The sequence below is a fragment of the Nerophis ophidion genome, linkage group LG22, assembly GCF_033978795.1.
Source record: "Nerophis ophidion isolate RoL-2023_Sa linkage group LG22, RoL_Noph_v1.0, whole genome shotgun sequence".
In the NCBI taxonomy this organism is placed as follows: Eukaryota; Metazoa; Chordata; class Actinopteri; order Syngnathiformes; family Syngnathidae; genus Nerophis; species Nerophis ophidion.
Genome location: NC_084632.1, coordinates 739,917 through 752,696, shown reverse-complemented (window position 1 = coordinate 752,696; position 12,780 = coordinate 739,917). Strand labels below are relative to the sequence as shown.

At 38.9% G+C, this 12,780-nt stretch overlaps 1 protein-coding gene across 8 annotated transcripts in view; it reads right to left on the bottom strand.

Moving 5' to 3' along the window:
• Window positions 1–89: 89 nt before the first annotated feature.
• cyldl (cylindromatosis (turban tumor syndrome), like) overlaps window positions 90–12,780 on the bottom strand; it is a 33,802-nt gene continuing 21,111 nt past the window's right edge. For 7 of the 8 annotated variants that reach the window (XM_061882913.1, XM_061882909.1, XM_061882911.1 and 4 more), the window contains 3 exons: window positions 11,007–11,125; window positions 3,864–4,077; window positions 90–445 (listed from right to left, as the gene is read on the bottom strand). In XM_061882913.1, coding sequence (XP_061738897.1) covers window positions 261–445; window positions 3,864–4,077; window positions 11,007–11,125 — 518 coding nt within the window. In that variant the 3' untranslated portion in view covers window positions 90–260. The remainder of the gene's footprint in view (window positions 446–3,863; window positions 4,078–11,006; window positions 11,126–12,780) is intronic. The other variant, XM_061882914.1, reaches the window with a different exon arrangement.

Below are 12,780 nucleotides of genomic sequence, written 5' to 3'. Positions count from 1 at the left end.
AATATTTACCTTCTTCTCTTGACTACTTTCTCTTAATAACTAAAGTGATGATGACATGCCTAGTTGAAAGATTAGAAAGCAAAAACATGTGGTTTTAAAAGCAACAGCATTTATTATCTGAGATTAAACTCCATTAACAAGCATATAGATGTCACAAACATTGAAATGGGAAATGTACAAGCAACGCCAGGAAAGAAACAAATTATGGAATATATTTCTATTGAAAAAACAAAAGAGACGTAGGAATGGTACTTCCCCGCTCAGTGGTAAAGACCCATCCTGGTACTCTGGTACATGTACATGTAAGCATCACAGAAGAGACGTTTAGCTACACCGCTCATGTTCCGAGGCTCCTGATTGGCCAGCTCAGCGGGGGACATGTCCAGGTACACGCCGACCTCGGGACACGCTCGCACTTCCGGGATGTTGAAGCCGTCCGTCCCTCCTGTAAGAGAAGCCGAGATAGAAGGTGCAGGTCAACACTTCAGAGCAGGGGTTCCAGCACTCAAATATCAATACTGAATTAGTAATACTACTCTTGATTTGAATCATATTGAATAATTAGATCCAACCTATTTACAATTTAGACCCTTGTTTTAAATGGTATGAAACCATTTGTAAATCACAAAGCTTTTAATTTATTCACCAAATAAACCTGATCAGAAAAGGCTGATTAGAAAAATAACAATAAAACAAACTGGATAATAAAGGACTCATAATTGATGAAAAATGCATTTACATACAATTATGTTGTGCTAAAATAAATACACTAAACTGTCAATAAAATTCAAGCGCAAATGAAAACACAGCTTTGCTACTTGAGTTATCATTTTTGCGCTTAATAATAATGCTTTATTTTTAAGATCGGGATAGTGCACATTAATAATGAACATTGATATTTACGTATCTCTGTAAACATGTCGGATTATAGCAAAGCTGCTACTTTACATCCGTACTCCCTAATCAATAAATAAAAATAGAATAAAAATGAAGAGACAGCAAATAAACAAATAAAAAAAATATATATACAGTATACATATATTTCTATATATATACATATATATATAAACATACATACATACATACATATATATATACATACGTACATATATAAATACATACATACATATGGATACACAAAAACATATATAATTATATTTATTTCTACATATATATATATATATATACATATATATACACATATATAATTATATATACATACATACATATATATATATATACACATACACATATATACTTATATTTATTTATACATATATATATATACATAAATACATACATATATCTATATATACATATATATGCATATATGTATAAATGTGTATATGTATATATATGTATGTATATATAAATATGCACACACACATATATATATATATATATATACACATATACAAACCCTGTTTCCATTTGAGTTGGGAAATTGTGTTAGATGTAAATATAAACAGAATACAATGATTTGCGAATCCTTTTCAAGCCATATTCAGTTGAATATGCTACAAAGACAACATATTTGATGATCAAACTCATACATTTTTTTTTTTTTTGCAAGTAATAATTAACTTAGAATTTCATGGCTGCAACACGTGCCAAAGTAGTTGGGAAAGGGCATGTTCACCACTGTGTTACATCACCTTTTCTTTTAACAACACTCAATAAACGTTTGGGAACTGAGGAAACTAATTCTTGAAGTTTTGAAAGTGGAATTCTTTCCCATTCTTGTTTTATGTAGAGCTTCAGTCCAACAGTCCGGGGTCTCCGCTGTCCTATTTTACGCTTCATAATGCGCCACACATTTTCCATGGGAGACAGGTCTGGACTGCAGGTGGGCCAGGAAAGTACCTGCACTCTTTTACTACGAAACCACGCTGTTGTAACACGTGCTGAATGTGGCTTGGCATTGTCTTTCTGAAATAAGCAGGGGCGTCCATGAAAAAGACGGCACTTAGATGGCAGCATATGTTGTTCCAAAACCTGTATGTACCTTTCAGCATTAATGGTGCATTCACAGATATGTAAGTTACTCATGCCTTGGACGCTAATGCACCCCCATACCATCACATATGCTGGCTTTTCAACTTTGCGCCTATAACAGTCTGGATGGTTCGCTTCCCCTTTGGTCTGGATGACACCATGTCGAATATTTCCAAAAACAATTTAAAATGTTGACTCATCAGACCTCAGAACACTTATCCACTTTACATTAGTCCATCTTAGATGATATCGGGCCCAGAGAAGCAGACGGCGTTTCCGGATGTTGTTGATAAATGGCTTTCGCTTTGCATTGTAGAGCTTTAACTTGCACTTACAAATGTAGCGACGAACTGTATTTAGTCACAGTGGTTTTCTGAAGTAATCCCGAGCCCATGTGGTGATATCCTTTAGAGATTGATGTTGGTTTTTGATACAGTGCCGTCTGAGGGATGGAAGGTCACGGTCATTCAATGTTGGTTTCCGGCCATGCGGCTTACATGGAGTGATTTCTCCAGATTCTCTGAACCTTTTGATGATATTATGGAGTGTAGATGTTGAAATCCCTAAATTTCTTGCAATTGCACTTTGAGAAAGGTTTTTCTTAAACTTTTTGACTATTTGCTCACACAGTTGTGGACAAAGGGGTGTACCTCACCCCATCCTTTCTTGTGAAAGACTGAGCATTTTTTGGGAAGCTGTTTTTATAGCTAATCATGGCACCCACCTGTTCCCAATTAGCCTGCACACCTGTGGGATGTTCCCAATAAGAGTTTGATGAGCATTCTTCAACTTTATCAGTATTTATTGCCACCTTTCCCAACTTCTTTGTCACGTGTTGCTGGCCTCAAATTCTAAAGTTAATGATTATTTGTAAAAGAAAAAAATGTTTATCAGTTTGAACATCAAATATGTTGTCTGTGTAGCATATTCAACTGAATATGGCTTGAAAAGGATTTGCAAATCATTGTATTCTGTTTATATTTACATCTAACACAATTTCCCAACTCATATGGAAACGGGGTTTGTTTATATATATATATATATATATACATATATATATATATATACATATATATGTATATATACATATATACACATATATACATATATACACAAATATATATACATACATATACATATACACATATATACATACATATACACACACACATATATATACATATATATACACACATATATACACATATATATACATATTTATGTATATATATACATATATATGTATATACACACATGTATACACATATATATACATATATATGAATATATATACACAAATATATATATACACATATATACATACATATACATAAAAACATATATATACATACATACATATATACATACACAGACATATATATATATATACACACACACACACACACACATACATACATACATATACATATATATAAAACAAATATACAAATATAAATATAAGACAAAAGAGACAAGACACACAGCAAAATGCGTTGCATATTCAGGAGGACACCAGACCCAGACAGGTAGTGTAACAATTAACTCAAAGTACTGTTCAATAAGTTCAAGTCCAGTTAGTGTTGGCACCTTTGATTGGATTTTAAGCATTGTTTAATTGCCCTTTAAAAGGTGTGTATGTGGGGCGTTACCTTATTGTGGAGGGGATACTGATCCAAAGCCCCCCCATCCACCCTCACAACAGACTTCTTCTGTTTGTTTGACAGTGTCATTACTGGTACCAGTGGTTGGAAAGTGTATTACATCTGAGTAGCGCTGCGGCCCACAAAGACCACAGCTAAGAACCACAGATGTAGTGTATTTGGCAGACCTCTAGGGGGTTAAGAACCACTGCTTTAGGGAACACTCACCGCTTCTGTCCGCCATGCTGTCAAAGAAGATCCAGTCTTTGCTGTCCGGTCCATACTTGAGGAAGGACACGTAGTGGCTTGTCTCGATGCACAGGACAGCAAACAGCTCCATTATGTCTCTGCTGCCGTTGTTGGCTCCGCCTTGCTCCATGTAGCCCTTGGGTATGTTCAGAGCTGCTGTTTGATGGCTGCGACGCTGAGGATGACAATGCACCTAGAATACACAACATACCACATGTACATTACATTACACCTCTTCAATACTGTTTCAACAATTTTTGTTTTCACACAACTAAATATTCTATTGAAAATGTTCAAATTTGCTGTTTTAGTAGTCAACCATAAATAGGCAAGTGATTACAAAATACATTACTTTAAACTATGGCCCACAGGCAATAAACAGTATATTCAAGGTAAAAAAATAAAAGGGTCATGTTATGATTTCTTTCCACATGTAAAACACTTCTTTTTGGTCTATCCATCCATCCATTTTCCTACCGCTTGTCCCTTTTTTGGGGGTGCTAGAACCTATCTCAGCTGCGTTCGGGCGGAAGGCCGCGTACACCCTGGACAAGTCGCCACCTCATCACAGGGCCAACACAACATCCACACTCACATTCACACACTAGGGTCAATTTCCCCAGGTGCATGTCTTTGGAGGTGGGAGGAAGCCGGAGTAAAACCCACGCAGTCACGGGGAGAACATGCAAACTCCACACAGAAAGATCCCGAGCCCGGGATTGAACTCAGGACTACTCAGCACCTTTGTATTGTGAGGCACATGCACAAACCCCTGTTCCCCTATGCCATCGTGCTGCCCTAATGCAAGCCAAAAATGTTTAAATAAAATCTTAATGTCGTACATTTATCCATGAAAATTAGGAAAAAGCTGCTGATGGTGTGTTTGATGGAGAAGCAGCTAAAAGGCGATTCTGTAGAAGTCTACTCTCCAAGGTAAATTCTGTACATTACTATATTGTTTTTATACAAAATTATGTAAAAATACACAATGGGTGATATACTTTTGTTATGTGTATATTTGCACTCTTAAAAAACTAATAAAGGAAGACGTACAAAGAACTAAAACTGAGGAAGAAAAATAATTCAAAAGCAGGAACTTAAATCGTCTACAACTCTTGCTGTTAACTATCTGTCCGGCTGCACACGCTGGCAACGAGTAGCGAGGACAGAATGAATGAATTTATGGACAGTGCAGTCTAAAAGCTGATGTGTTTATTTTGTAAATAAGTAAATGCAGTCTTAAAGGAATATAACTTTTTAAAGAAACATCTACAAACCCCGTTTCTGCATGAGTTGGGAAATTGTGTTAGATGTAAATATAAACAGAATACAATGATTTGCAAATCCCTTTCAACCCATATTCAATTGAATGCACTACAAAGACAACATATTTGATGTTCAAACTTGTAAACTTTATTTTTTTTGCAAATAATAATTAGAATTTCATGGCTGCAACACGTGGAGTGTGGAGTGCCATCTCCGGGTTGGGGAGGAGACCCAAGTGGAGGAGTTCAAGTATCTAGGAGTCTTGTTCACGAGTGAGGGAAGAGTGGATGGTGAGATCGACAGGCGGATCGGTGCGGCGTCTTCAGTAATGCGGACGTTGTACCGGTCCGTTGTGGTGAAGAAGGAGCTGAGCCGGAAGGCAAAGCTCTCAATTTACCGGTCGATCTACGTTCCCATCCTCACCTATGGTCATGAGCTTTGGGTCATGACCGAAAGGATAAGATCACGGGTACAAGCGGCCGAAATGAGTTTCCTCCGCCGTGTGGCGGGTCTCTCCCTTAGAGATAGGGTGAGAAGCTCTGCCATCCGGGAGGAACTCAAAGTAAAGCCGCTGCTCCTTCACATCGAGAGGAGCCAGATGAGGTGGTTCGGGCATCTGGTCAGGATGCCACCCGAACGCCTCCCTAGGGAGGTGTTTAGGGCACGTCCAACCGGTAGGAGGCCACAGGGAAGACCCAGGACACGTTGGGAAGACTATGTCTCCCGGCTGGCCTGGGAACGCCTCGGGATCCCCCGGGAAGAGCTAGACGAAGTGGCTGGGGAGAGGGAAGTCTGGGTTTCCCTGCTTAGGCTGTTGCCCCCGCGACCCGACCTCGGATAAGCGGAAGATGATGGATGGATGGATGGAGGGATGGGCTGCAACACGTGCCAAAGTAGTTGGGAAAGGGCATGTTCACCACTGTGTTACATCACCTTTTCCTTTAACAACACTCAATAAACGTTTGGGAACTGAGGAAACTAATTGTTGAAGCTTTGAAAGTGGAATTCTTTCCCATTCTTGTTTTATGTAGAGTTTCAGTCCTTCAACAGTCCGGGGTCTCCGCTGTCCTATTTTACGCTTCATAATGCGCCACACATTTTCCATGGGAGACAGGTCTGGACTGCAGGCGGGCCAGGAAAGTACCTGCACTCTTTTTTACGAAGCCACGCTGTTGTAACACTTGTCTTGCTGAAATAAGAAGGGGCGTCCATGATAATGTTGCTTGGATGACAACATATGTTGTTCCAAAACCTGTATGGACCTTTCAGCATTAATGGTGCCTTCACAGATGTGTAAGTTACCCATGCCTTGGGCACTAATACACCCCCATACCATCACACATGCTGGCTTTTACACTTTGCGCCTATAACAATCCGGATGGTTATTTTCCTCTTTGTTCTGGAGGACACCGCGTCCTCTGTTTCCAAATATAATTTGAAATGTGGACTTGTCAGACCACAGAACACTTTTCCATTTTGCATCAGTCCATCTTAGATGAGCTCGGGCCCAGCCAAGCCGGCGGCGTTTCAGGATATTGTTGATAAATGGGTTTGGCTTGCATTGTAGAGTTTTAACATGCACTTACAGATGGAGCGACCAACTGTAGTTACTGACAGTGGTTTAATGAAGTGTTCCTGAGCCCATGTGGTGATATCCTTTACACACAGATGTCGGTTTTTGATATAGTACCGCCTGAGGGTTCAAAGGTCCATAATATCATCGCTTACGTGCAGTGATTTCTCCAGATTCTCTGAACTTTTTGATGATTTTACGGACCGTAGATGGTAAAATCCCTAAATTCCTTGCAATAGCTCGTTGAGAAATGTTGTTCTAAAACTGTTTGACAATTTGCTTACAAAGTGGTGAAACTCACCCCATCCTTGTTTGTCAATTACTTAGCATTTTTTGGGAAGCTGCTTTTATAGCCAATCATGGCACCCACCTGTTCCCAATTAGCCTGCACACCTGTGGGATGTTCCAAATAAGTGTTTGATGAGCATTCCTCAACTTTATCAGTATTTATTGCCACCTTTCCCAACTTCTTTGTCACGTGTTGCTGGCATCAAATTCTAAAGTTAATGATTATTTGCAAAAAAGAAGTTTATGAGTTTGAACATCAAATATGTTGTCTTTGTAGCATATTCAACTGAATATGGGTTGAAAAGGATTTGCAAATCATTGTATTCTGTTTATATTTACATCTAACACCATTTCCCAACTCATATGGCAACAGGGTTTGTACATTTTTGGTCTACATAACATGTAATGGTGGTTCTTTGAACAAAATTTTGCATAAATTATGTTTCACGGATCGTTTTCAAGCCGCTTGCTGCTCGTCTCTTCAGGATGGACCGTTTTGAGGGCAGTCTTATTTACGTGCCTCCACTTCAACAGCATCTTCTCCTCAACAGCCGTGTTCTAGTTTGAAGTGCTTCAGTATGGAGTCTACTGACAGATATAAGTTGGAACTATACACTACTTTGTATTAGAAATGGCAACAGTGGAGGATGCATGTGCATGTACGAGCCAGTCTGCCCCACAACAAGCTGATAGAGACAATGAAGGAGTTTATTGATTACAACACGGACTACCATGGCGGACTCGCGCAAAGCGCTTCAGATAAAATTTCGACCTACGCTGACATCACCAATGGGAAAAATGTAAACAAATTGGGCAAATACCAAACGGCTTGTTTGGTGGAAGGATGAAAGAAGGCAAAATTGTTTTATAAATATCTCCACCATATCTCCGATATTTGATTTCAGATTTTCAGGACTTATGCAGATCCCAAACACACAACAGCAGATACCAGTTGGTAAGAAAAGTTGGTTGTGCATAATAGGTCCAGTTTAAGGCTATCTCGACCATGGATTGACTTACCTTTGAAGCTGCCATTAGTGACACAAATACCAACTTCTTACTGAGAAAATATAGCATGCTAAGATGGCTAACACCAGCTAACTAAATTGACGCAAATAAGAAAAGTATGTTGCTATGTTTTGGTTTAAAGGGGACCAATTAGGTAAAACCAACTTTTTTTTAGCCTATTGCTACCTGCTGTTGTGTTTTTGGGATCTGCATAAGTCCCAATTATTTGAAATCAAATAGTGGTGGCATGGAAGAGATAGCCTTTGTACTTCCTTTGAACGAACCTAATGACATTTACCAGAAGAGTTTTGCCCAAGTGCGCCATTGCAGTCCGATGCTGTAGTCAATAAGGTTGTTAATTTTCTCTATCCTCATGTTGTGGGGCACACACGCTCGTACATGCACATGCATCCTCCACTCTTGGCATTTCTAATACAATGTACAAATCCTGTTTCCATATGAGTTGGGAAATTGTGTTAGATGTAAATATAAACAGAATACAATGATTTGCAAATCCTTTTCAAGCCATATTCAGTTGAATATGCTACAAAGACAACATATTTGATGTTCAAACTCATAAACATTTTTTTATTTGTCGCAAATAATCGTTAACTTTACAATTTGATGCCAGCAACACGTGACAAAGAAGTTGGGAAAGGCGGTGATAAATACTGATAAAGTTGATAAATACTCATCAAACACTTATTTGGAACATTCCACAGGTGTGCAGGCTAATTGGGAACAGGTGGGTGCCATGATTGGGTATAAAAACAGCTTCCCAAAAAATGCTCAGTCTTTCACAAGAAAGGATGGGGTGAGGTACACCCCTTTGTCCACAACTGCGTGAGCAAATAGTCAAACAGTTTAAGAACAACCTTTCTCAAAGTGACATTGCAAGAAATTTAGGGATTTCAACATCTACACTCCATAATATCATCAAAAGGTTCAGAGAATCTGGAGAAATCACTCCACGTAAGCGGCATGGCCGGAAATCAACATTGAATGACCGTGACCTTCCATCCCTCAGACGGCACTGTATCAAAAATCCACATCAATCTCTAAAGGATATCACCACATGGGCTCAGGAACACTTCAGAAAACCACTGGCACTGAATACCGTTTGTCGCTACATCTGTAAGTGCAAGTTAAAGCTCTACTATGCAAAGCGAAAGCCATTTATCAACAACATCCAGAAACGCCGCTGGCTTCTCTGGGCCCGAGCTCATCTAAGATGGACTGATGCAAAGTGGAAAAGTGTTCTGTGGTCTGACGAGTCCACATTTCAAATCGTTTTTGGAAATATTTGACATCATGTCATCCCGACCAAAGGGGAAGCGAACCATCCAGACTGCTATAGACCCAAAGTTGAAAAGCCAGCATGTGTGATGGTATGGGGGTGTATTAGTGCCCAAGGCATGAGTAACTTACACATCTGTGAAGGCACCATTAAGGCTGAAAGGTACATACAGGTTTTGGAACAACATACGCTGCCATTTAAGTGCCGTCTTTTTCATGGACGCCCCTGCTTATTTCAGCAAGACAATGCCAAGCCACATTCAGCACGTGTTACAACAGCGTGGCTTCGTAGTAAAAGAGTGCGGGTATTTTCCTGGCCCGCCTGCAGTCCAGTTGTCAAAAGAAAAGGTGATGTAACACAGTGGTGAACATGCCCTTTCCCAACTACTTTGGCATGTGTTGCAGCCATGAACTTCTAAGTTAATTATTATTTGCAAAAAAAATATATAGTTTATGTGTTTGAACATCAAATATGTTGTCTTTGTAGCATATTCCACTGAATATGGGTTGAAAAGGATTTGCTAATCATTGTATTCTGTTTATATTTACATCGAACACAATTTCCCAACTTACATGGAAACGGGGTTTGTAGTGTATAGTTCTAACCTATATCTGTCGGTAAATCGCTATGAAAGTGATAAAAACTACAACATGGCTGGCGGGGAGAAGAAGTAGTCAAAGTGTCGCTTGAAGAAGGTCTGTTAAACATAATCTAAGCAACATTTGGACCAAAGAACCACCATTACAACTTATGTAGACCAAGGGTTCTTAACTCTTTTGACTACAGACTAGCCTATTAACGAACACTGAATTAGTAATCTTATTCTCGATTTTAATCACATTCAAGAATTATATTTAACATACTTACAATTTAAGAGGATAAACAACTTTATCAAATGATATGAAACCATTTTTTGATCACAAATATAATCAATGCTTAGGTCAGGCTGATTAGAAAAATAACTACTAATCAAACACATTGTAAAAGAAGGGAATCACACATACTTATGAAAAATAAATGTACATACAATTATTCAGTGTTAAAGTAAATACATGTTGCAGAAATTAATATTGAATGAAAATGTTTCTCAAAGAAATTTTCCATCAAATTTAAGTGCAGGTGGAAATACATCTTCACCACTTTAGTCATAATATTAACTTCTCTATGACTCTAACTCCAGACTTCTTCTGTTTGTTTGAGTCTGTCATTAGTGCCATAAGTGGTGGAAAAGTGTATTAAGACTGAGTACCGCTGTGGCCCATACAGACCACAGTTCCGAAACAGATATTTTTTGGCAGCTGTAGGAGGCGCTCAAGGCCCACCAATGAGCCCTGGCCCTATAGTTAAGAAACACTGATGTCAAGCACAAGGGAGTGTTTTAAATGTAGAAAAAAACCCCATCAGAATATGACACCTAAAAGGTGAAAATAATTGGGGTAACAAATCAAAATACTGTAGTTGACAAGTGGTCAGCAAGTCTCCAAAACATGTTGAAATTCCGTTTTAAGCTCCAGCCTCCTTTTATGTAATCATTTTTTAAATATTAATAAAATATGTATTCCTTCCAATTATTTACGTTGTGATCTTCTTCAGATACTTAGTGATTAGTAGTTTCCCCACCTGCCCTTCACACTGTTAAACTACTGTTCAAGTAAAGCAATGACTCTCATGTCCAAGTAACAACGCCAACCTGAGCAGAACATGTACTGCAGAAGATTTTGCATCCGGTGCAGCCAAAAACAGGCTCTTCAAAACAATCAAGGCACTCTTCTTGGGCCAACTTTCCACAAAGTATGCACTGCTGAGGACCTGAAACATCCAAGAACACATATATATGTATATGTATCTGCTGCGTTTGGCAATAGATAGATAGATAGTACTTTATTGATTATTTCAAGAGAGTTCCTTCAGGAAAATTAAACATTTTTTTGAAACTTGTTTAAAACTCCATCTACAAAACCTGTTTCCAATTGAGTTGGGAAATTGTGTTAGATGTAAATATAAACAGAATACAATGATTTGCAAATCAATTTCAACCCATATTCAGTTGAATGCACTACAAATACAAGATATTTGATGTTCAAACTCATAAACTTTATTTTTTTAATTAACTTAGAATATCATGGCTGCAACACGTGCCAAAGTAGTTGGGAAAGGGCATGTTCACCACTGTGTTACATCACATTTCCTTTTAACAACACTCAATAAACGTTTGGGAACTGAGGAAACTAATTGTTGAAGCTTTGAAAGTGGAATTCTTTCCCATTCTTGTGATATGTAGAGCTTCAGTCCTTCAACAGTGTCCGCTGTTGTATTTTACACTTCATAATGTGCCACACATTTTCCATGGGAGACAGGTCTAGACTGCAGGCGGGCCAGGAAAGTGCCCGCACTCTTTTTTTACGAAGCCACGCTGTTGTAACACGTGCTGAATGTGGCTTGGCATTGTCTTGCTGAAATAAGCAGGGTCGTCCATGAAAAATACGGCGCTTAGATGGCAGGATATGTTGTTCCAAAACCTGTATGTACCTTTCAGCATTAATGGTGCCTTCACAGATGTGTAAGTTACCCATGCCTTGGGCACTAATGCACCCCCATACCATCACACATGCTGGCTTTTCAACTTTGCGTCGATAACAGTCTGGATGGTTCGCTTCCCCTTTGGTCCGAATGACACAATGTCGAATATTTCCCCAAAAAATTTGAAATGTGGACTCGTCAGACCAAAGAACACTTTTCCACTTGCATCAGTCCATCCTGGATGACCTCGGGCCCAGAGAAGCCGGCGGCATTTCTGGATGTTGTTGATAATTGGCTTTCGCTTTGCTTAGTAGAGCTTTAACTTGCACTTACAGATGTAGCGACAAACTGTATTTAGTGACAGTGGTTTTCTGAAGTGTTCCTGAGCCCATGTGGTGATATCTTTTAGAGATTGATGTGGGTTTTTGATACAGTGCCGTCCAAGGGATGGAAGGTCACGGTCATTCAATGTTGGTTTCCGGCCATGCCGCTTACGTGGAGTGATTTCTCCAGATTCTCTGAACCTTTTGATGATATTATGGAGCGTAGATGTTGAAACCCCTAAATTTCTTGCAATTGCACTTTGAGAAAGGTTGTTCTTAAACTGTTTGACTATTTGCTCACGCAGTTGTGGACAAAGGGGTGTACCTCGCCCCATCCTTTCTTGTGAAAGACTGAGCATTTTTTTGGCAAGCTGTTTTTATAGCCAATCATGGCACCCACCTGTTCCCAATTAGCCTGCACACCTGTGGGATGTTCCAAATAAGTGTTTGATGAGTATTTCTCAACTTTATCAGTATGTATTGCCACCTTTCCAAACTTTTTTGTCACGTGTTGCGGTCATCAAATTTTAAAGTTAATGATTTGCAAAAAAAAAATGTTTATGAGTTTGAACATCAAATATGTTGTCTTTGTAGCATATTCAACTGAATATGGCTTGAAAA